The 26,599-nt window shown below is 37.9% G+C and overlaps 1 protein-coding gene across 4 annotated transcripts in view; it reads left to right on the plus strand.

The window, feature by feature from the left end:
• Window positions 1-26,599, plus strand: part of MOCOS (molybdenum cofactor sulfurase) — a 235,268-nt gene that overhangs the window by 164,542 nt on the left and 44,127 nt on the right. For all 4 annotated transcript variants that reach the window (XM_075744682.1, XM_075744683.1, XM_075744685.1 and 1 more), the window contains one exon: window positions 16,237-16,436. In XM_075744682.1, coding sequence (XP_075600797.1) covers window positions 16,237-16,436 — 200 coding nt within the window. The remainder of the gene's footprint in view (window positions 1-16,236; window positions 16,437-26,599) is intronic.

Below are 26,599 nucleotides of genomic sequence, written 5' to 3' on the forward strand. Positions count from 1 at the left end.
GAGATCTCAGCAGTTCAGATTTTTTTCGCAAGTCTGAGATAACTTTTTCCTTTCTTAGTCATGTGACTAAGAACATCCTGTAAAAAAAAAAAAGTTTAGTTTTCTAGCTCCTTGTTTCAGAGAAAAGCTTGCAAACATAAGCTATCAATATTCAGAAAGCAGAAGGCAAGAAGTAACAGCAAGCCCTGAGGACAAAAATTTATGAGTTCTGCGATGCATTGGTATTTATTTAATCTCTCACACAACTACACTGGAACTCACATTTTCTGATAAACCTTTTTTTTTTTTTTTTTAGTGGAATTGTTCCCTGTAACACTCCCAGCAGTGTTGTGATCACATATTGGTAAATACAAAGATCAACTGGGAGATTCTGAAATTATTCCAGATTTGGAATATTATTTTTCATTCCTCCCCCAGATAAGCATCTGAAGAGTAATATTCCAAGTAGTCTATGTATCACCTTGCCACTTGAAAGATTCTGCATTGTGAAAATGCACAGCTTTAGCACTGTAGAAAGGTTTTCTTTTTGTGCTGCTATTTTTCTTTACAAGAATTGGTTGAATTTATCATAGACATAAAGACAAGAGTAGATCTTGTTTTAAATAACAAGAGTTATTAAAAAAAAAAAAAGAGAGAAAAAAAAAAAAACAAGAGGAAAATATTCTAAAACCAAGCCAAACTTGAACTATTTCTAGAAAAGAAGTAATTTTGTATGACCTGGACATCTCCTTGAAATAGAAAATTAAACAAAAAGGGTGGAAATGCAGATGTCTAAGGATTAATTGAGTTTCACAATCTAATCCTCTTTTTCCTGAAAGTAATGGTTTCTAAATATAAAATAATAGTAACAATAATAATAAAGCAGCTTTCCCCCCTTTGATTTGCTCAATCTTTTGAATAAGCAAATGGACTAGGAGGGAGGAAGAGACTAGAACTGGTTATAATTTTCACTGGAGCGTTGTCTGAGGAGACATCTGTCTTATTGAAATCTGGTTATTTTGATATAACATTTTGTAGGAAAAAGTCTAAAATTATTCTATCAGGCCACCTAGATATAGTACTTAGTATTTATTTCATTGTATTTTAAATGTAATACAGATACAAAATAAATACATAATAATAGTAAGAATAATAATGCTTAAGTACATCCTGCATTTCAGTATTCATTAAAGGTTTGACTGCATGGAAATGAAATATTTGAATGCCTTTGAACAAACATTTCACTGAGATTTTATTAGCTAGGTCATCTGGATACTTCGGCTTACTTCCTATTTAGAAAATATCACTATCACAGTTTCTTCATAATCAGAATGCCATTTTCCAACTACCATTAACTAAAAGTGAGAATTCTGTATAACAATAATGACAAAATTTCTGTCTGAAACTAATTCATGACATATTTTATAATTTTAGCATATTTGATTTCATTACTTTTACAAACATGGACATGCCCTTAGATTGTTCCAAGTTCTGAGTAGCTGAAACTCAGCTCTAAGGGGAAAAGTGAGTACATTATTTAAAATACAATTCAGTGTAACTGCCAGAGAACATTCCTGATTTTCTTTAATAATCTATAAAAGCTGGAGGTTAATAAAAGGAGGAGCATGAGAACAAGAAGGGGGTAAACTAAGGGTAGAAAAAAGAGGCTGAGAGTTTTATAAATTGGAATTTATAAATTGAAGAGTAGCAATACCAATCCATTAATTGAATAACATCATAGGTGTTTAAAAGCAATATATTTTTATGGCTGTGTTAAGAGGTTTTAAACATACATTTTGCTCTCTGTTTCATAAATCAGTCTTGAAAATGTCTTCCTGTTCATGAAAGCAGAAATTCTCAAAATCTGTCTCTGGGCACTGTGCCATTTTGTGGTACTAATAGATCATTCTGTTCTGACAGGAAGAGTTTTAAATAAATGTCCGCTCAACAAGCAGCTGTGTGAAACAGGCTGATTCAGCCTCTGTCTTTGGGTCAAATACTCACCGTCTCTGCTGCAAAACAAAATACAAAAAAATAAAGAATTAAAAATGAAGGGTGCACATTCAGTTAGCATGGAGAAATTTCAAAATGGCTTGAAAAGGTGGGTCCGCATCTCAGCAGCGCGGTGGGTACGGGAAGATGTTCTTGCTGATTGCTGCAGGAGAGCTTTACAGCTGCAGAGGACCCTGTCGGGTGGCTTAGGCTCTGAATACATTACGGACTAACCTGGCTTACAAGCAACTGACATTAAACTGCCCGATGCCCCGACACACCTTCGTCTCTTCCCTGCCTATATATCAAGGGACAAAATCCATGGAAGAAACTAATACCAGCGTAGTCAAAAAGCAGAAATAGCAGAGCAGTATATTGATGTGTTTAACTTCTGTCTTACAGAATACCTGCAGAAAAAATTATAAAAATATTGCACATACTCAAGCTTGGTAAGAGAGCTGTGGAAATGAGGGAAGAGAAAGAGCTGGATAAGATGTGGGAAACAATTTAATCTTCATGGCAGAGCTCATCATATGTTACAAGAACGTTTGGTATGAGCTGAGTCAAAATTTGGTAGGTCGCAGAAGAAAATAAAGACTGCTGTTGCTGTCTCTGGCTGTTGAACAAAGCAAGCCTTCAAGGTTCAACTTTTAGTCAGAAATAATCAACATGCTGTCTTGCTACCAACAGATCTTGTTATCTGCTCTGATGAGAAGCATCTAAGCTTTTGTAGTAGATTGCATAGTGAACTTGACAGCATTATTCCAATAAAGAAAGGAGGAAGGGAAGAGCTGTAATGAGTACATTTGGCAAGACTTGCATTGTCAAGGCCTCAAAAAATAAGCCTTTTTTTTTTGTATCAATTGATTGGTTTGACCTTACAGGTGGGCCAAGTCTAGGCAGGACCATAAAATTACAGTATTTCTGACCCTGCAATTTATAACAGCTTCCTTTTTCATTTACTGTTCTGTGTTCAAGACAGGTGAAGTATTCCAACATCACCATTTCTACTGATCCTAGAAAAATCATGTGATTCATCACAACTTGAGGATATTAATCAATTTATTTTTCACATGTTTGGAGACAAGGAAGGAAAGAAGTGCTTGACCCAACATTTATTTACTTATTTATTTATCTGTTTGTTCTCTAGCTTTACGAGAGGTGTTTTAATCCTGTGAAACATCTGTCTCGAGTTGGCATGTGAGAGAGCAGAACTCTCTGGGACACTAGAGAGTCTCTCTTGAGAGCAGAATTCAGGTTTTCTATCACTTCTCACACTATGTGGAGGTTGTGATATTAGAATGGCTAGGAAGAATTAAAAAAAAAGAATAGAACACAGTGCTATTAGAAAGAATATAGAGCAAGAGGTATGTCACATGCTAAGCTTCCTCATACTCTGGAGAGTATGGTCTTAAACGTAGGTGAGAAGACAAGAAAAAGCAAAATTTCTGACCAGTTGAAAAAATGTCACAGATGAGTTCCAGACCACTGAAGTTTCAGCAGCTTGCTGAAAAAGAACTTGTGATATAGCTATAAGTACTGCTCTCTCTCTTTTACGGTTCAAGCTGACTGCCTGCTGTGGCCACCAAAGGCCAGCTTATCCTGCATTGTTCTGATCTCTCTTCATAGTTGTACTGATGCCTTCTCATTTGAGACAACTCTCTGCTGAGAGTCATAATGGGAATTATAATGAAAGGGAAAAGGGTAGAGATGTCGCATCACCATCCAGGCTAACTTTATCTGATAAATGCTTCATCTGATCATGGTGTCACTTTAGGACACCCTAACATAGAATGACACACCAAGGTTGATGGGCTAGAAGTTGTTGTTTGGTCTCACCGATTTAGTAAAATTTCCCTATTGAAAACTGCTCAGTAAGTTCAAACCATTGTAATAGACATTGAAGATGTTCTTGAACTCTTAAAAGTTACTGGGGAGGTCCCTGGAAAAATGCTACTAGTACCAGTAAAAGATTTTGTGGGTGGGAACGCACAAAATATTGTGGGACTGTTATTGTTCTCATAAAATGAAACAGGACTGATCCTTTGCATATTTCTTTCCCCCATATCCTGCCATATGCAAGAAGGCAGAAGATAAATGAATATATTAGTTCTGCATGAAATGCACCCACATGAATGTTTGATACATGCAGCCTTTAAATGCATTGCCATGCACTTAAGTTCACACTTCTTAATTATCGAAGTTTTCCTCTTGGGTTTGCAGTCAAATATTTGAACAGTTTGATTAATCACCGCAGTCCTAATTGGTCTGAAGTTAGCTGCTGTTTTGAATTAAGTGTCTTGTATCTCTCACAAAGTACCATCTTAGGGTGATGTAGTTCCTGTAGGATCATCTTCTAGAGATGTAAGACCATCAGAGGCCTGGTCAGCCCAGAAAGGTTGATTCTAGAAATATTAGAATCTTGGGCAGCCTGAAATAGCCATTCTGGTTAGTTCAATTCAGAAGAGGATATCTGTAGCATAAAGTCAGCTAATAAACAAAATAGATTATATAACAATATTTAAAAGGATTGAGTAATTTCAACTGCTCAGCTAGAGAGACTAGGCCAAGGCAAGGTTATCTAAGAAGGGGTCTCATCGTGTGCTGTTGAAGCCATGCAGATTGTCTCATATATTGAGCATCTTTCAAGATGGAAAGAAACAAAGAGTATTAGATGAACATATTTCAACAAGAAGTTTTTGTAATTCAAGGCTAAGGTAATAAAACAGATTCTTTCCTTCATATTATGGAATTTGCATATTTTATGTTGTGCAGTGTCTCTGTGTAGCCAAAGGTCACGCAGCTAAATTTGTGTCAACTTTCTCTGCCGACAGTGATAACACTCAGTGTCTGTTAGGCATAGTAGCCATATATACTGTGATTAATTTCCAAAGATTTTTATTTCATGATGCTTTAAATATGAAGCTCTTTTCATGCTCATACGTTTAATTTATAGTAGCAAGATTGCGCTTTTCATTGGTGGGGCAAGAATTAAAAAGAAAGTAACAAGGATTATCTGTGTATTTATTTCCTTAAATTTCTTTGTTCCTTGGTAAATTCCCCAATATATTCTGAATATTTCCATTTATAAAATAATAAAAGGGGCCTGTTTCTGCATTCTAGATGTCTTTGGCAAATATGCTGCATCAAAGAAAGAAAGTGTATGGCAGATAATACTAAATTACTGGAAACACAAAAAGACCTGTATTTCTGTTTTTTCCCTTCATTAGCCCTGACAGTGTTCTTTAACATCTTAAAATGTGGATCTCATAGAACAATCTGAATAGCAGTAGCCGCCAATATTACCACTTTAGTAATATTGCGTGAAGATATATCAAAAAGGATTAAAAAAATTGAGAGCTCAAAAAAAAAAAAAAAAAAGATAAATAAAAGGGATTGTTTTATTGCAGCCTTCCAGTACCTGAAGGGGCCTACAGGAAAGCTGGAGAGGGACTGTTTACAAGGGCATGGAGTGATAGGACAAGGGGTAATGGCCTAAAGCTGAAGAAGGGTAGATTTAGATCAGATATAAGGAAAAAATTCTTTACTGTGAGGGTGGTGAGGCACTGGAACAGGTTGCCCAGAGAAACTGTGGATGCCCCATCCCTGGAAGTGTTCAAGGCCAGGTTGGATGGGGCTTTGGGCAATGTGGTCTATTGGAGGGTGTCCCTGCCCATGGCAGGGGAGTTGGAACTAGATGATCTTTAAGGTCCCTTCCAACCCAAACCATTCTATGATTCTGTGGTTCTGTGATTGTTATGTCTGGTGACAAACTAGAGTCTGAAGCACCTCAAGGGAACAGATAAGTGAATCTGGGTCCTCCACACCCCTTGCGAGTGTTGTAGCTTCAAACCTACGTGGTGGGAAGGGAAGCTCTGCCATCTTGCCTTTTCTTCCTCACCTGAAAAGGGGGGTTTGTGAATGGTGCCTTAAGTGGGACTTTCCTTCCTAAAGCCTTGCTATTGTTAAAAATATCTGAAATGCAAAGGATGGGGAAATTTTTTTTTAAGCCGTTTTTAATCATTGTGTTTACACCTTAACTGCAAAGTCCCTCACTTGATGCAGCAGCAGCAGCCCCTACATTTTCTCCCTCGCTTCTGCAGAGCTCAGATGTAATGGATTGCCATGGGAAAAGGCCAGGGCTTCCTAAGTGCATGCTGCCTCACTTCTCTTCCCTGAGAGTGGCTCCCGCGGAGTTGGTAGCATTCGTCCTTCACCAATGCCTTGCTTGGATCAGTGTTTTCTTTTAACCTTGTCTGTCTTCAGAGACAGTTCTCTAGTTTACCGTAGATCTTGATTTACAGCATGAGACAGCAAGTGGTACACATAAGAATTGCTTATGTCTTGAAATACTTCAGCTCTTCTGAATCTGAAGCACAGATTCTGACTGATTTATGGTGTTATAGCTTATTGAAGCTGATGTAATACCACGAGTGGCTAATTCTTTCTGAAGCACACTACCTACAGTCTTTAGAAGGAAGCAAAAACTAGGATAAGTTACTTTATAATATTCGTATTTTCAACATTAGGTTTTTCTTCCAGTCTTCTTTCTAGTAGATCTGCACACTGAACTTGCAATTAAAATACCTATCCTGTGCTTACAAAATTACAGATGTTCCATCTTTATCCACCACACTATCTTATTACTCATCACCCCCATGACTTGGAGAGCACACAATATTTTAGGTGCAGTGGATTTCAGAGGCTCATAGGAGTGAGCAATGTACTGACAATCTGCCAAAAGTTAATTTATGCCGCCAACACTGCAGGACATTCTGCGTATAAAACCACTGGTACTGTCTCACAGAGGTAATTGCTGAGTGGCAATGGCTGTACTTTAATATGTACTGGCATCCACTTTTATTGAACGAACTCTTGAGAAGTGAGACTGGGACTATAACATCGTTGCTCAAACCTTTGTGTTGAGAGTGTGCAGCATTGTGGCAAAGTAGTCAGTTTTGCTCTCAGTTTTTCATTTCACTATCTACGATATGAGTATTCACACATCTCACTGTCTTGCAAACCTCCCCAATGAACTTAAAGAGATCTGAGCTTGCCACATCGAAGCAGAAAAAATGGCCATGTGAAGGAAAGTGTGTCAGCAGGTCACCCTTTGGTCCTCACAAGAACAGTGCGTGATGTAAAGCAGAGTTAATGCTGTGACCTTGGGGGAGGGTTGATAAAAATGGCAGTAAAAATTAAAGAATTCAGGGGTTCATGAAATGTTTAGCTAAAGGTCTCTCTTGTGGTGTTAATGTAGATATTTATTAAAACAACATTTGCCTGTTTAAAAAGCTTGGGACAAGTCCTGGTCTAATTCAGTTTAGGATGAGGTCCAAGAATCTTGAGTGATTTTCAGTATTGACTTCATGCTTCCTTAGGATTAAGCATCAAATCAAGGAAATTTCAAAGCAGTTTTTAGAATTCATTGTAGCTGCTTTATTACCTCTGTTCCATGAATGACACTGTTTGTTTCCTCCATGGTAGCTACTATTATTATAATAACATTAACCAGCAGAGACCTAGTCTGAGAATGCAAACAACAAAGCATCCTCTCAGGCTATCAGAAAATTATGAATATCAATAAATCCAAAATTTCACTAAGGAAAATATTGTTCTGTTAATAATAATGGCTAGAGCTTTTTTTACAAACTTTCAATTTACCTGAACATTATACAGAATGAAAAAACTGAGGGTATTTTTTCCTTGTTCCATCACTAGTCAACATCGGGTCTTAGAATTTGTTGTCTGGAAACTTTTCTGTTTCTATATCATATTTCTTGGTTTAATTAAATGAACTTGCAGTATTTCCTGTATTGCTCTGATGGGCAAGTTCTGTGGAGGCCTAGAAAGAATGGGATCCAAAGGCTGCACAAGAGCAGACACAGAGCGTCGACACTACTTCATACACTGGCAGCCACAGCCCTGGTTCAGGGATTGTCAGAGAAAAAGAGGGAAGGTGTCCAGCCAGTATTATCAGGCAGGGAAAACCTGAAATGCAAATCAATATGCTGCTTTGGGCACCAAATTGTTTCACCAACAAAGAGATTCCAGAAATGTTATGTTGAAAGGATTGCTAATGTAAAACCTGTAGGAAGGTAGGCTCAAACCAGTGGGTACTGAAGTGCGAGGTTTGAGCACGATTACTTAATGCAGGCATGGTGAGCTTTGAAACAGAACTGATTTATATCCTAGCAAGGCTTTAGGTTGAGATCGGTCATCTTAGGGAGAAAAAGAAAGAAGCTGGATGGATTTTCAGAATATTTTAAAAGATTCTCTTGATGCTGAGGGAGAGATTTCCTCCTATGAAAAACACATTTGAATTTAACTTTACATTCAGCTTATTTTTGGTGCAAGTTGTTTGTCTCCATTGGTCAGCAGCTCCCTTCAGGGGAAAACAAAACCAAAAAAACAACCCACAAAACTGTGAAGCCATTAGAAAGCCATGAGACCATCAAGTAGTACTGGTGACTGGGTCTTACAGAAAATTTATTTGAGGGAAGAATTGTATTAACTGCAGATCTGATGATTGTATCACAGTGTCTGGATGAGCAGAAGATGAGAAAGGTTTCCCTCCTGCTATCTTTAAGTGATTAGATAGTTGTTGCTGACTCAGATAAGTAAGTAAGTAAATAAATAAATAAAGTGTTCATGCAGTCAGTGCTGAATTAGTCTTACTGATTTGAAAACAAAAGACTTACTGCCCCATCTTACATTTTCTAAATCCCCATGACTGTAGCTTTGAGACAAAGAAAGAGTTTTATGCTTTGCCTCATATTAGCAATCTAGCTGTTGAGAGTTGAAAATACCAGGAAACAAGCAGCAGTGAAGCTTTCACATGCTGACTTCAAGGGAGTGTGCATAGCAGGCTCCATTAAACAAAGGACAGAGCCACTTTTATAACAAAGCAGAAAACAGGCCTGTATGTTACATTCAAGTTTCTAACAGCTACCAGGAGAATTCATGTGTTTTTATAGTACAACCTTCTCTTGCATTTAGTCCTTAAGATGACAGAATCATAAGCAGAAGTTGTTCTGCTGGACTGAGAAAAACCTTGGGAGATAAAGTCTTTAGAGGTAAAATGCGAGTATCACATAAATACGTACTTTCAGGGATGATTCTGTTGTTCTCGCAGAAACCTCTGTGGGCTCATGTCATCCAACACTCTGGAGATGCACTTTGGATGCTGCTTCCATGAGGTGTGCAGAACGCTCTGCCTTTAAAGCCTCCCCAATCGTCTTTTATGCTGCTGGTTTTATGGTTTGAAAAGTCATCCTGCAATCATTTCCTCTGCTGAGAGTATGGCTCAGGCTCATGAAAGAAAAAAAAGGATGGACAGACACACACATACACCCTTTCCCAGCTCAAAAAAGAAATCTCATAACAATAGCAAATAGTAAATTATATATATCTTATCTGGAGCTTATTTGAATATTAGATAGCTCTCAGTCTAACAAGTAGTTAACCAAAATTGAATTGTATCTGTAATTAAAACAGTTATACTAAACGTGAGTCAGCCAGCTGGCACTTACAACTTCCCCTCTCTTATACTACTCCCAAGAAATTAAAAAAAAAAAAAAGGCAAAGTTTTCCTTATGATAATGTTCGAAAATGAGGAGCTGCTTCTTTCAGAATACACTGCTCGTTTTATTCCAAACAAAGACTTCTAACTTTCCTCACTGTGTAAAAACAGAGCTTGAATTAGCTGCTCTAAAGAAGTGGGAGATGGGGCATCAAAGAGCCTTCTGTTCATTAAGATAAACACCGAATATGTGTTTCATGTTGGGTTTGGGTATAACATTCTGAATAGAGGATTAAGCAGTTGCTTCCCACAGTCTTAAACTATTGAGATGATGTGGGAGAAGGAGGAGAATAAAAGGATTTAAGCTATTATACAAAGAATTAGTGTTGAGAGAGTAAAAGGTCCCCCTATTACCCATTGAATTCTGCATGGATTTAGTAGTGTTGAGTGTGTAACATGGCTCTCCATTTTGGACACACAGAAAGTGCATAATTAACTTGCAAGAGTTCATCTAAAGTTTCAACCTGGACACTGATCTTGTGAGATGGACTGTTGCAACTTAATTATGAACTTTCAAACAAAACTATGTACTTTTCAACACACACACAGCCTCCCCCATAGTTTCGTAACTGAAATTCCCTCTCTATGTAATTCTTTTTGTTAGATCTTAACTTCAGAAAGAAGCCTGCTCTAATCTATGCATGGCAAGGTATTATTTTATTGGAAGTATAAATGGCACCTGGGGACACAATTTTTTCCCTTCTTGCTCACAAATGCAGTCACCTCGGTTGCAGAAAGGGTCATGGTCCACCCCACTTTGTGTTCCCCAAATCAATTTTTATTGCCTGTGTTTTATGGATCAAGTTGATTGGACTGTTGATGTGAGTCAGTGTGAATAAGGGGTTTGCAATCTGTCCATGTCTTATGCATTTTCTGTGAGTGTGGATGATGGATGGTTTTATGAATTTGCTGATAAGCTAGTTACAGTGTTTTATGTTGAGTTTTAATGAACTAGATTTGCTAATGGTTATGACCAATATTAGAATGCTGTTACATTAGAAAAGCTCCTTGCTGTTGACTCCAAGGCAGTGTTAATGTATTAATTTTAATGCTTAAGTTCCAGGAGGGGCTCTTATACCCTTAGTTCTGTTTTCAAAAGTAATGTTTAGCGCCTGTTAGCCACACTGTAAGCTCATTTTCATGTATTTTTATTTATATTCTGTTTGTTTAATCTTTAAGCTATCAATTGTAACTGCTTAGAAGTTACATAATTTTTTTCATATATTTTTTCCCATAGGCATCTGCTACTCCTCCTCACTCTGGGATACAGGCAGTAGCTAGATTTGGTCTGACTTAGGACAGCAGTTCTTATAATTCAGGGAAAAAGAAAACCACCAGGAACGTGTATATTTAATATTTGTGTTGATGAATGTAGGAGCTCCACCAGAGGACAAGTGATCAAGGTTTCTTATTAAGTTGATTATATTTTCTTCTCATTATTTGCTCTTCTAGTGTTGTATTTATAACATTTCAGGGTTGCACTTTGGGGGCAGGGGGTTTGATCATCATATGAAAATTTCATTTTCGTGTTTGCAATGTTTTGTTTGAAGCAGGATTGCTAAAAAATAGCGTGGTTAGAATACATTGTTTAATGTGGTTTTAAGCCAAAGCACTCAAATTTGCAAAGCAGCAAAGATCTGTGGAGCTACCATTATCAAGTTCACCATCAAGAGATGTTCTCTGGGAGAATAGCGCTAAGTAGGTGACAGACTTCAGTCAGAGACATTCAGTTCTATGCATAAAAGAACACCAAAAAAAGCTCAGAAATGAATCTTAATGTACACTTCTTGGAGGAAGTGAAGGAAGGACTCCAAATGTTTGACAGGATTTACAAGTTCCATGGCTTCATTAGCACATTGACTCACAGGTCCCACATGGTGATATGTCTTGTTTGGGATTTATTAGAAGGTGGCTACATCTTGGTTTCACTCCCTGATGATTGGTTTGCTGACATTTCAGCTCATCTTTTCTCTGCCTCATTGCCGTCTGTTAGGTAATGCTGAAGAATAATGAATCACATTGATCTTATTTCTTATCCAAAGATATGTGTGCGTTTGGATTTACTGGAGTAACAGAGAATTTGTTCACTTAAACCTCAGTTTTTGTGGGTTTTTCATAGCAAGTTAGAACAATAACTGTATATTTGATTTATGGCTCTCTTCCTTATCTCCAGTATTTAACTTCTCATAATAAAAGAGATGATAAGAAATGTATTTGAATGCAGATCACAGAAATTTCTGAGTACAGTCTGAAAACCTTAAGCACCAAAGCTTTCATTCTAGAGGCTCAATTTCAGTCTCTGCTTTATCTTAATCTCTTTATTCAAAATCTTTTATAGATGTGGACATACACCTATCTGTCTACAGTTCTTTCAGGAAGAACTAGCATTTGAACATTTGAGCTAATGAAATCCTCATCGTTTCAGAGAGGAGATTGTATGCCATTACATGTTTGCCATTTAGGTAATGCAAAACCAGGTCTATACTAACTCAAAAGCATTCTATACTGAATACTTATTGGACATCTGTATGTCTCATATTTCTCCAATCAGAGAAAATTCCACCAGAAAAATAAAATCTTACTGTATTTTGCATATAACAAGCAGAAAATAAGACATAGGTAAAGCAAATACAAGACGTTATCACCAGGCAAACCCAGCAGGGAATGTACAGTACTGTGATGACAGTTGCGCATAGTTTGAACGCACATAGTTTGAATCCTGTTGTAAATGTGAGATAACTTGCCCTTCTCTCCCACATGACTGAACTGTCCCACAGTCTTTGTGGATAGGTATATGCACCCATGCAATTCCTATGGAAGATCTGACATTGTAAATTTGTCTGCGGGTTATCCAGTGCACTGGCACTCTGAATTTTCCATCCTGGAGCAGCATCAGTTTCCATAACAATACCCAAATGGAAGTATAAGATGGGATGGTAGGTCTGAGATCGCACTAATCTGTCAGGATGCAGTGTACAAACATACATCAGCAATATGAGGTTTAACAGCATCTCTGCAGATTTACTAGAGTACGTTGTCAAGGAGTTTTGTACACAAAAATACAAGCTTTCTTTGTCAATCTTTTCTGCTCAATAACTTTGCCACTGCAAAAATATATGGCATTCATTGTGGCAACAAATAGTGTGAAAAATGAGGTGCTATTGGGAAGAAGAATGAATTAAATTATCATGTCTGGCTTAATGTAAAGTCAAAACATACACATGGGGACAAAGTAATAAGGGGCATATTAATCCACAGAAATGCAGGAGTTTCCCTTTTGACAGACAAGCCCTTACATTTCTACCATGGGAAGAAGTCAGTCATTAATGAGAGCATCCTTTGTGCTGAATGTTCCTAATACAGTGAATTATATTAGATATTAGACTTCAACTGGTGTCATTTAGACTACACCAGGTTCATTCTGATCCAAATTACAGAGTGTATAAATTGTTCTTCATTTCAAAATCATTTTTAGGAGCAATGAGATGAAATTCACCTTAATGAAGCAATGCAGTGATAAGGAATAAAATCCAGAAAGTGAGAGGGAGTCAGGGCACTTGAGTCCTTCCCAGCACCTTCTCAATATGAAGTACTGATGATTTTTCCAAGCTGTAAGTCTTCCAAAAGGCTTAAGATGTGCTACTTCTTTTATCCCCAAACAGGCAGCTAGGGAAGAGGCTCCACGTATTCACAGTTAAGGAACTGGGCATAAAACCAGAGTTTTGTATAGAGAGCAGATAAAATGCAGGAATGCAATAAGCTGATAAATACCAATTCAACTATAATATAGAAGATTACCTTCTCATTTAGCTTAGACAGGCTCAGTCAAGCAATGAGTTTTATTTTTGTCACCCCAAATATGAGACTAGATGCGGTAATGCAAGTCCTTAGATCATATTGGAGACCAAAGACTTGTTCTGGTTTTTATTTTCTCTTCCTTATATTCTTTTCCCTAGTGGGGAGAGGGAGATGAGGTAAGCACTGGATTTAAGCAGGATACAGTACAGATAATTTTGTTTAGCAAAATAAAAATAAATCACAACTCTTTGCTGAATATACCCCTTTTTCCGTCAGAACAAGCTTCAGATTGCTGGCATTTGTTTCACAGGGTTTTCTGTGACATCAGATCTAATCACAACCTATTCTGCTGCTTAAAAATATGGGACCCTGGCAACACGGCTTCCTCTCTCCAATCACGGGGCAGCAAAGCAACTGCAGGCTACTGCATTTGGATTTGTCAGAATAAATAATTAAGAGGCTCATCAGCAACTCACTAATGAACAAGGAAATGTGATTAAACAACTTTAAAAGAGAATTGCCAAAGACAATATAGAAATTATAGCAGGATGATTGCTGTGAATGAGAAGACTGAAATTTCTGAATAAGAGATTTCTTCAACAAGGCACAAGGACAGTAGTTTAATCTTCCATTAAAAGATTCTTGCCAATTTGGAAAAGCTCTGAATCAGGAGATTACAGACATCTCAGAAGCTGACAAGGCAGTCACTTCTCTTAAGACAGCTACTTTCTGGCAATTGCTGAGGAATAAATTACTTTTTTTTTTTTTTTTTTTCTTTTTTAAACTATTTCAAGACTCTTAACTTCTAGCAAACAATGACCAGGACATCTCTGACTAGGCAATCTTTTATTCTCAAAGTCTCTGAAAATACAAATCATCTTTCAGACCAAAATGTTCTAGAGATGCTTGCCAAGTTTACTATGCCTAATGTCTAGAAATTGTACTGATTAGCTTCTGGCAACATTCCTTGAAAGTGCTTTGTGTGTTAGTATCTCATTAAATATCGTATTCCTCTTTATTATTCTTTAGCACCAAAAAATGTACTTCCACCTTATATCTGATCTGTTTCTGTGCTTTTACTTTCTGCTCTCCTAACTTATCTAAAGGAGATAGCACATAATATAGAAACTTGAAGGAAAGTGAAATAACAGAATTCTGTATGTCAGGAGGAAGAGATCTTATTTTTTTCCTTTTTATATATCCATAAATGACATGGTCTTTTTACGAGTAAAGGCACAAAAGTCAACAGAGTACAAGATTTCTATCCAAGGGCGGTTATATCAGACTGTAGAAATTTCCAGATACTCAGATATAGAAATGATATGCACAGAAATGTGAGATTCATAGTTATACAGTTTTAAAAAAGAACACAAAAGAAAATGTCAAGCATCTTTTTAGTTACAGAAATGCTCATGTACCTCAAATAAGATACCAAACATTACAGAAAATACTCTGGGTCTAAAACCCAGGCAGAAAAATACTGTTCTACTTCAAGAGGCTTTTGAGGAAATCATTCTTTCCTCTTTTTTTTTTTTTTTCCCCCACATGAGGTAAGCCCACCATAGTGCAATGCAAGGTATGCATAATAGAAATCACTGTGGATTTTGAGCCAAAACTCCAGTTGTCTTGAGTGAAGATTTGATTGGGTTTAAACATGTTGTTAACCTTCAGGTATCTCCCTTCTTACAATACTTTGAGATAACATTGTTATCTTCTAATTGTCTTCCATAAAGATGAAAATTCCTAGGTTTTCAGTTTCTGCTTAGAAGATTACTTGTATTTTTCTTGTTCCATGTGATAAATTACTGTTTGATTAGAATGAGGATTAGGGTTATTCCTTTTCGAGTACCGTATTTATTGTCATACCCAGTTACTTGTCTTCTGTCAGCAGTTTATCACAGTGAATATCACAACCTACTTCTTCATTTCAGAGTACATATGTTCTTTGAATGAAATGGCTGGGTTTGTATCTGACACTTATGTTTTAGCTTCCTGCAGAGAATCAAAATATACCCGAAACCATAGGTGACCATGGTATATCATCCTATGGCATATCCTCAGAGCACAAGAATGAGAAGCCATTTCGATGGGGACATCTAACAGAGACACAACCTCCTCTCAGAAAGCAGAGATGTAGAAGGGGTCTCCATCTGTCAAGAAATCTCTGCAGTCTTCTTTTCCAAACTCCTCGGGGCGGGGGGGGGGGGGGGGGGGGGAAGGAAGCAAAGACAGATAACATATTTCCTCTTTATGCTTTTTCCAGGACAAGTTCTGTGAAAACTTCTTTGCAAAGCTTCTCTGGAGCAAATAGATTGCATGGGTTTAGTCAATGAGGCATTCACAATATCCTCTTTCTTTTTCTTCTGCAAAAGGAAGAGCAGACTTGGAGGAATATTTCTTCAATATTCAAGTAAATTCCTTGTAGACTAACACTTGTATTTTGTAAATTCATTTAGAATTTTATTATTTTTATTTTATCTTAGAGCAATTTGCATTCTGTGCTGTGCTAGAATTGATGCCTCATTCCCATGATCTCCAGAGCCAGATCTGGAGCAAAACTTGCTTTTGAAATTAATTGTGCCAGAACATCTTAGTGATATGTATAGGCTGAAACTATCAATGTCGTAATGCGCATGAATCCATTTCAGTGTAACTTTAGATTTCTACAGTAGATTAATTGTAGATAAATCCTTGGTGCAACAGTGCTTCTGAAGCTTTTGTATGAGGAAAGAAACTTCTGCAAATTGTGTATTCATTTAAAGGAACCCAAACCTACCAATTTTGTGCTAGTCACCTCCCAGCTACATCATTCTGAAAAATCATTGGTTTTTTACATTACCATAAAAATAAGGCATCTGACGTGTACATGCACTTTTCTTTTGTAGGTGGAATGGAGAAAATAAAACAGCATACCTTTGCATTAGCTCACTACACCTATACCATGCTGTCTACCTTAAAATATGCCAATGGGGCTCCTGTAGTACGTATTTACAGTGATACAGATTTCAGCAATCCTGATGTCCAGGGTCCAATCATTAATTTTAACGTGCTCGATGAAAATGGAGAGGTGATTGGCTTTTCACAGGTATGGTTTTCTCTTGTGTTAACTGAGTGTTATGTTTATATTTTAAGCATATTCACAATGAGTTCTTTATCCTAAAGGAAATATTTTGTCCATAGTGATCCCTTTTGAGGTTTTGGTTTTGTTTCTTTGTAGCTCTGTACTATATATTCACACCATTTTTAAAGCAGTAGAAAGAGAATCCAATAAATAGTGCTAGTACAATGCAAAGTACATAATAGCAAAAGTGAATAACTTACAGATTTAGTACTCTACACATAGGAAGTTTGAAACTGGGCTGTTTCAACAGGATGTATTAACTAGGCATTTCGATTTCTTGTTGACTTTCTTATCTAGAGCGCTGAATATTGAGAACTGAAGAGCAAGTCTAGAAAAGTTGATATAAAAGACTGCCTTGGAGCTTTGACATACAAGTAAAATCAGTAAAATATTGCAGTCACCCATGAAAGAGTTTTCTCTTTTTCCTTTGGTTCTAATAATTACATTCTTGTAATATTCCTAAGGAAGCATTGACTAAAGTTGAATGATCAGTGTACGGAGTGAGATTGAAGCTCAAACAGTCCTTAAATGCTGTCTGTCTCAACAGCTTTCTCTAGGCTTTATCCATCAGGTAGTATACCTCAGTATGAGTGTCTGTAAGATGAAACTTTGCAAAACATTCCTACCTTCAGTAGAAAGGTAATAGTGTATGACCATAATCGTGTATGACCGTGCACTGTGTAGGCAGTGGGTGGTGTAGGGCAACGTAGCTCACTTGTTCATCATCAGAAGTCAGAAAAAACAGTGCTCTAATTTTGCTTAATTCTTCTGTTTTTCATTGGCTGATGATTGAATAAGCCCACAAGTCAAGTTCAAGTGTCCGCCCTTGACTTTTTTTAAAAGCTGTCAATAACTGGCACCAGCTGTCTCAGCGACTACCTCCCTCTGCCAGCAGCAGTGGCAGAGCTGCATTGCTCTTGGAAGCTGATAATTCTGTACCATTAGGGAGAGCGGCAGTGCTGCAAAAGGCGTTCCTTGGCACTCCTCTGCTGGAGAGAAGAGTGGGATAACGAGGGGAATACGGAGACGTGTACAAGAATACAAGAGGAGAGCCATATATACACAAGGGAGAAGGGAAGTGCAGCAGTTACTTAGTAGCCTGTCAATATGGAGTTTTGCAACTTTTTTAGGGGACTTTACCACACTGATGAACATGGGATGGTCAAGCGTATAGTACAGGAGAAACTCTTCTTCCTATACATCTTTTTTTGGGGGGGTATTGTATGAAACAGTTTCAAAGATTCACCACATTTCTTTTCAAAGAATTCCACATTTTAGGAGTGAATTAGCCATTTAGACAGTCTTGAATATGTGCTGCAATGTTCAGAAAAGGCTGGAGATACTAACACAGTTGGATTGGTAAAAACACTCCGCAAACACGGTGAGGTTGCTTCTGTCCTTTGGTTACAACCAAAACCTGCTTATTCTTTATGATTACAAAGAAAATACATACAGTAGAGAGTAAGCTTCATCAAAATGACAATATAATCTCATCTTCATACCTCTATGCATGCCAAAAATTAGATAGGTTTGTTCAAATCAAAGTTAAATCCAATACTTATGTTAATGGTTTAGAAATCATGTCCTCTAGTTTGGTCATGTCTGTAATCTGTATGTTCATGTGAAATCACTGGTCAGTCTCCAAATGCAATCTAGTGGAGTCAGGAGATCACAGTTTCAGAAGGCTCCCACAAAACATTTTGGGGAATGTTACATTAAAGGGAAATTGGATGACATTTTTGTCTGACATACCTACTACTAGTGGACACCAATTAATGACTCACGTTGTATTTCAGCTAGTATATTAAAAGAGAAATGACAGAATGTCCTATTCCTTTATGGATGATATCCCATCTATAATTAATTACTTAAAACCAGACATCCAACCAGTTCTATGTGTCTTTCTGACAGGCAATTGTTATGTGCCCATTGCCTCTTAGAGGTCACAGTGTGGCTGGACATTAGCATTCGGTAGCCTAAAAAGGACAATCTGACTAACTGATTCCAGAGAAAGTATTATGACGAGGTTTGGAGCAGTTTATTCAGAATATTTGAGATTGGCAAGAAAGACTTCATAAGTTGACAGTGTCTTCAGAGGATACCAAGCTTACATTTAAGCCTCAAGATTTACATAATTTACATGATATTCAAAACTCTGAAGTAAGTCCAAGATATTTAGGATGTGAAAGGCGTGTAGTGAAATACATGACATTTAACACTGCCACTGAAGAATGAAAGCAGGGAAAAGATGATGTCTTTCATCTGTGTAGCATTTGGGAGGAAAGCTGTTCCTACCTGCTTCTATTATTGAAATCCATTTCTCACTGTTATCAGAGTTTAATTACCAGAGCTAACAAGATTGTGCCGCTAAACACAAACATGCTTGAATTACATACATAGGGTCAATTGCACCAGTAGGAAATAGCCACAATCTCAGGTTCATCCTTGAGTAAAACCTTCATTGCAGCACTCAAGATCAAATGAAGGCATTTCACTGAAGTGAGACACACAAATGAGACCATACCATGATTGCACTCTCAGGGATGGCAGCATTTTTGACAGCCTTCTGTCCCAGTATATATGATATAGAAGACTTGGATGTTAACAAGTGATAAGATGGGAGTGAAATAATTATGGAAGTTGAATTGCTATTGCTTTTTCATTTAAATGTCTCTTTGTGATTGTTGAAGGGTATCACTGTTTTAGAGTATTATATTTGGAATGAACTTGCTTTGTATACTGTATGTATCATTGGTTTAATTGACAGTTTAATTACTGGTTTAGCTATTTTACTCTAAATGGTAATTAAAACAATTAAAGAAGAGGGATTTGCAGGCTCCAAACACCAATAGTCACTCAAAAGCTTTGTTTTTTCTTCAGATTTTTCATGACACGTTTCTTTACCTAGGGATAAAACTACTACAGTTTTGAAATCTCCATAAACCTCTTGTCTTTGGGCACTAAAACTACATTAAATTTCCTCCTTTGAGCTGCAGCAAATACTTCCCATGAAAATTATTTCCTTCAGTACAGCTGTCTTGTAGACTACTATTGGTAGTAACTTGTTCTTGAAATGCGTAGGGAGGATACCTGTATGCTTTTAACACGTTGCCTATCCTCTGCAGTAGCACGTCTGCCATTTTATGTTATGTGTTTATTTGCACTGCGAGCACCAAAAAGCCCCAGTTATGAGCAGGGGTTAAAATATGATTAGTACTTGACAAGTCCAGCACATAAAGATGGCCTTTATGCCAAACAGCTTCTTCATGTATACTTGTCTAGTTAGAACAGATAATTCTCTAGCATTGTAGTTTTTGCTATTAATGTAGTGTGGACAGATGACAGGCTGGTGATTTTGAAAGGTGAGAAGGTGCAGGGGTAGAGACGGAGGACCTCTGCTAAGTCAGTGGCGCAGGATGGAAGCAGCAGAGTTGACATTAATGCAGCAACCTGTCAATCTTCTGCTTCCTTATGAGACCACGAGGAAAAGAAGCAATTAGCCCTAGATATTAAGGTGGATTTGTGATGTCACAAAAATAGGGTTACGTGTATGCTCGGTGCTGAGCTAATACTGCAGACTCTTCACACAGAGAATCACCATTGGCTCATTTATTAATAGGGGATATCTGTAGTCTTCAGCATGTATGAATGCTGTGTGTTTATACATCCCCAAGTCCTTCCAATCTCTGAAGCACTGTTTGACAGCAACGACTCAGCTTCAGTTTGCATATCCTTGCCATCTTTTTTATCAAAAGCTTGCATATGACTCTATGAGGTTCAAGCCTGGTTTGAATGCCAATGAGGAGATGGAACAGCTGTAAGGGAACGACTTTGATTTGAAACAACAATCATACACAGAAAAAAGAGAATTTCTTATAAATCAAGTCAAAGTGCAAAGTTGTATGTTCCCTTCCATTTGCAGATTTGAAAAAAATCACCAGCTCTGCTGTGAGGGACCTTTTGTGCTAGTATTATTTAAAGTTTTTCTCTTTGTTCTGATCGGGAGAAGAGACCTGTGAAATGTTCTTAGTACATTCAATAGGCAATGGCAGAGTAATTTTATAATCCTTTCACATTTCATTCTGTAAAGTTAGTTTGGAAGCTGAAAGAGGGGAAAGGGGTAAGAGGCAGAGATGGGCACTCCTTCCAGTTCAGTGTTTTCTGACCTCAGTGAAAAATAGCACTTCCCTTAAAAAAGTTTTTCTTTTTTCACTCTGGACTTCCCAGACGATTTTTTTGCTCTTGTGTGTTATGGGCTTAAAAAAGTGAACCAATCATCATGGCTGTCTTTTGAAAAATGGCCATCGTTTCAGCTGTGGATTGGCAGCTCCCTTTCCAACTCTGCTTTTTCACACTGCCTCTTTTGCTGGGAGCCTTAAGGTAAACAGAAGTAGCTTGCCATGATTGTCTCACCTGCAAAAGTTCCCTTGGTATCCATATATGCTTGCCATGCCTCCTAAAAATCCTGTCAGGAAGGGAATAAGCATCAGTCCATTAGCAGTCTCAGCCTTCTTGCTTCCCACTTCACACTTGTATGTGATAGACAAACTGCTATAACAGGAATCAGCTGCCAAAGATAGAGAATGTAAACATTTTGGTTTGCCTAAGGAAGGCTCTTCTGTAGTGTTGCATAAGGATGAGTTTTGCCTCTCAAGACTGAGAACGCTGCTCAGATAGATTATGATCGGTTTTGTCTAGGAGCCTCCATTACCATGTCCTGGCTCATTCTCATCAACCCAGACAGAGTGAAGGGAGGTCTAGACTTTGAACTTATCTTTCTTTATCCTTTTCTCAAGGGAAAAAAAAAAAAAAACAAACCCAAAAACTATTAGCATCTCCCAGCAGATAACTTCCAGTGTGTGTCCCTTCAGCACAAATCTATAATGCAATTTGATGACTGCTTTTATTATGGCATCTTCCCACTGTCTCACCCAAATTTGTTCTATCTCAGCCTCCCTTGAGTTACTGTAAAGATAGACTCAATGACCCACTGTTGGGTTTTTTCTCCTTTCCTGCCTTTATTTTGTATCATTCTGAAGTGAAAACCAAGGTCCTCCATCAGAATGCATGGGCCCAAATCACTTACATGTAAGAACAGCCACACAGGATCTCACCGTGTCACCTTTCCTACCCTGGTAGCCTCTTTCTGCCAGTGTTCACATGTTACCAATATAAGAAGAGGACAAAATCAGAATGAGACTCACCCAAGAAACAAAACAAATTTTGTTTTCTTTTTAACCCCGTGTATTTTTCTTCATCCAAAGCATCCTATGGCAATGAATTGTCTTTTAAATGGCTTAGCAGTCAAGCCAAATTCATCCCTGTGGTTTGAGAAGATATGGAGGGGAAAAATTGATCTTAGGATTGCAGAGATTATGAGAGGTTACCCATCATCATTGTGTGCCAAGATAGGATAATCTTTACCTGAACCTTTCCACAGCCTCTGGAAGCAGCTCGTTCTGGAACTTAGCTATATTCACTACTACGAAATATTTCCTAATGATTAAACTAAATTTTCCACAGTGCAGCTGAAGTCCATCATTACATGGATTCAGCAAAGAAGGAGAGACCCATCTGGGCAGTAAAGCAGAAAAAATGGAGATTCCAGCCATGAGAGGCAGAGGGGAGTTGGACAAGCAGTCTGACATGGTGTTGTATAGGAGAAATGTGACCGGGGAAGAGACAGAGCAATATAAGCAGATAGAAGTTATTCTGTCTGATTGCATTTGAACAGGTCTGCAAACAGAAGTAACATGGGACAAAGTGGTGCAAGGCAGGATGGAAAATGCACATAAAAGTAGTTGCTCAAGGTAAATAAAATGGCAATAGCCAATTCTGGAAGCACCTTCGTACTGCAAGTGCACTTTCTTTGCTTTGGTTTCACAATGTTCTCTTTCAGGAGCTTCCTTTTCCTTCAATTTATTATTATGTTTTAATAAATTGCTTAGCTGGACCTAGATTAGTAGCCAGGACCTGGCAATGGCCAGATGAAATCCCCTCCTTCTGCTGTAATCTTTCAGTGTCACCTTGAGGGATTCGAAGTCTGTCTTCCCCACTTGTTCTAACCTCAAAGGAGTGGAGAGGAAATATGTTAAATACTGGCAAATCCTCAGATATCAAGTGGCGGATACATCTGTATATACACACAGCTGGTTGAATACATATTCATATCACTACTTGTCGTTACATGGTAAAAGGGACCATGCAATACCTGAAGTGGGTAGATTTCTTGAAATATTTGCTGTTTGTGTCTTAGTTGGGACTTTCTGTTTCACTGGTAGATTAGCTCCAGCGCACTGTACATCTGGTATATAGGTACAGAATTAGAGCAATGACAACATGTGAATTAGAGGAGTGGAAAAAAAGAGGAGCTACAACAATTCACATGATCAGGAAGATGTTACCAGGTCAATTTGATCAGACTACTGACCGTAGCCTGGTAGTAGATATCAGTGCTTGTCTGGAAAGTCATACCATGTCCTTACAGGAGAAAGTGGGTTGCTGTTAAGCAACGAGGAGGGATAATTTCTAGTTTATTTAATCTATGTGAAATAAATCTTCATAGAAAGTTATTAAGCAAGAGATCTTTGTTGTTCTTCAGACTTTAATCTTTTTATGGTTTTTTCCATCTGTTACTCTTTTTACTTCTGTATAAAACAATCATTCAGTTCTGCAGGTGGAAAAGTGCAGTATTTTTTCATCTGGGCCCTAGAAAATGGAAATCCAGCATTTGTTAATTCCAGCTAAGAACGTCTTTGCAGAGATGGTCAAATGACTCTGAGGTAGTTACGCTAATGCTTTTAGAAGCATAACCACTCATTATATTAATTTTGATGACTCAGGGAAAGAAAAGTGTTCTTAACTTGCCTAATGGGATTTTTGGCCATCTTCCCAATAGCTACCTAAAAATTGCTGGGGTGATTGCTCACTATTGATTTTAGCTATGGATTTAGCCATTGATTTCAGGAAGCCAGGGACGGCAGATGGACCAGCGCAATAGAATGCAAACAGGATTACAAGGAGAAAAAGATTGTTGTGAAGATTCTTGTTGAACGTCCACTAATTTCCTTGGTTTCAATTAGTATCCAATTGCGCTGTGGATGTCTCATAAGCAGGGAGATAGCAGCAATGCAGCAAACCACACTGGCTTGTCAATAAATGGCACCTTGTAACTTCAAACTGGCAAGAAATGTCATTACAATCTGAATCTTTGCTTACATTTGGTTACATGGCACTGGGCTCTCAAAGACAGCCCTTACAACAATACAGGAGCTTGCAATACAGGAGGCAATTTCATTGATCTAGGTAAGGGATCACTGACTGAGCGTAAGGAGATGCTGTACTTGAGAGACTCGGTGTGATAAATGCAAACCTAGTTAGGAGGTAATGAAGCTCTCTTCTTGCTGAGGAAGTAGTGGCAGAGTACAGGCTGAGTTGCTTTCTGTAATATCTCATTGTGGGGGGGGACAAAGATGCTTGTGAAATAGTATGCTTGAAATTGCCTACTATTAAACTGTTCATCAGAGCTCCTCAAGGTTGGAAAGCTTCATGAAAGCCTAGTCTGAAGGTGTTGCCTGACACTGTTTCTCTGGAGTGCCCTTGCATGTTGCTAAGGAAACTGGAGAGGAGATCAAAGAAAGATGCTCGTAGTTGTTCAGATGAAAGAATCTCAGATGAATGAGGGAAGCTAAATATTTTCTGTTTAGTAACAGGGCCAAACGGTGGCTCTAAACTACAGACCTTGTTACACAGGGGAGAAACGTGAAAAGAAAACATGTGGTAGTAGCAAAAGGACTGCACTTTTGACAGCCTCTGCTGGATTCCTTTTTTCTTCATCTTGGTAAAGGCAGATCAGGTGCCTTTGAATGCATGCAGTGTCCAGTTTCAGTCCGCCATCTGAATCCTTCAAAGACAAAGAAAGCCTGGCTCCACCTTCTCTATTATCTTGCTTGCATCTTCCTGCCCCCCACCCCTACCCCTCCACCACCCACCAAATCCAGTATAGGACACTGTATGGCCATAATTAAAGTAACATTTCAACACAGTCCATCATGGCATTTTAACCCCACAATTTCCCTGTGATCTATTATCCTCATTTTCAGGGGATAAATACAGACAAAAGAAGATTTAAGTGATTTAACGGAAAGAGGAAAGATGGAGAGGGTTTCGGCTGGGACATGAATTAAATCTATGTCGCTAGACTTTCAGTATCATGCACTGCACCTTTTTATTCGTAGGCATTGTTTCCACTTGTATTAGTCTGATACATTCCCCTTTATCCCTTCTTGATAGGAGTTACAGCTTAGTCTTCTGTGTTGTTTGCCTCTGCCTTCTGCTTCTCTGACTAGTAGTAGTCTGACCCAAAGCCTTCAGCCTACAAAATAGCCAGAGATGCTCAATGGGCTGTAAGATACAGACCTTTTCCTATGACTCACAAGGGAATGCTCTGTTGAAGCCAGAGTTAGGAAGCCACAGAGGGCTTGGGCTCCTTTGCTTTGCTTTTCTTTCTGGAATCCGTCCTTTCCCTGATGTCATTGTATCAAACCAGATTTTCATTGTTAATGAATGCAGTTTAAAAAAAAAAAAAAAAGAGAAAATGCAAGATACCTGTGGCCACCAAGATGCCAAATCAAAGAAAACCAAGGTGTTTAGCCTATTCATCAGCCTACTCAGTTTCAAATAGCTGGATCTTGAACTCATGAAATTTATATACGTTCCAAATAAATCCATTCCCTAATTCGCAGTATGTACTACAGGGAAGAAAAAAGCAATTGGAAAAATTGTGAGGTCATCCATTAACAATCAAGACTGTGTTTCACTTCTTCCTTATAGCCACCTCATCCCCAAAGTATCTTCTAGCTTCTGGATTGCAGAAATGTAAAATTATTGTTATCCTTTAAGCATGGAGGAACTGCAGTTTGCTATGTATCTTCTAAGTGAGAATTCCTGCAGAATGGCAACCCACATATTACGAATTATGCTGATGTTTCCAGCCTGCTTCTCTCTCATGCAATCTTACCTGCTATTTGACTGTCTTTGAAACTAGCAGAGAATATTATCACATCGACTGCAATGTTCCTGATAAGCTAGCATTTCCACTATCAAGACACAGAGTTTGACAATTTCAGTAAATTTCAGTATCTCTGTCTAATACTTCACTGCCTCCTACCAAGGGATTTTGGTCAGAGTGAGTGTTGAATGGGTGTAGATTGAAGAGAGATTTACATCCACTCTCCAATTAATTTAAAGCATTGTCAACAACTAGAGACGCAATAAGGAGAGTATCAGATTCATCAATACTGTGGGAACCTGCCCACATAGAAATTCTTTCCCTGGAACGGGAAAAAATACCTCTGTTGCAGTTAAACCAGTTCAATGATACTCAGCTAAAATGCTTTTTTCCCCCTACTAAATGATTTGGAAACAAGTACTGATTTTTTTTTCTTCTGACCTACTTCTTATTAAATTGTATTAAACAAGATTAACTATGCATTTGCATCAGCGACAACATTTCACAGTCAAATGCTGGATGACAGAAAGAGCTAGCTTACTTTCTCCACAATTCCATGCCAGGAATCAGTGAATTAATTTACTAGTGGATGTAGAGAACAGTGTCATGAAGCCTGTTTTATAACCAGCCATCAGTGCTGTGCAGTGAAATTCTTGTAATGAGCAAATCCATCAGACAAACTGCTCTGAAATTTGGGCATTGTAGAAAGCAGAATGAGAAGTCCCAATCACAATTCCTGAAGGACAGTACCTGCCAGTATTGACTTATATGATTTTTTTTTTTTCAGGACACTTCATGATCTATTATAAAAACTTCTTTTATTCATGTGAATAATTCTTGTGATACTCAATAAAATAACTCGCACAAATAAGAAGTACTTGCTTGAGTAAGAGCTACAGAATTGGATCCCATGGGAATGACTTCAGCAGGAGTGCCTAAAGAATCCATCATTCTTAGTGAAAATCTTGGACTTAGTTGATTAGAAATAACACAAAATTACATGCTATTTGTAAATCTTTACTATCACTTAGTATGTATCTATCTACAGTAAGCATCATTCTCAGATTTATTTCAATGGAGCCTGAAGCCAGAGAAAAGCTTACACCTTTCAGCTGAC

The sequence above is a fragment of the Balearica regulorum genome, chromosome 2 (assembly GCF_011004875.1).
Source record: "Balearica regulorum gibbericeps isolate bBalReg1 chromosome 2, bBalReg1.pri, whole genome shotgun sequence".
Lineage (NCBI taxonomy): Eukaryota > Metazoa > Chordata > Aves > Gruiformes > Gruidae > Balearica > Balearica regulorum.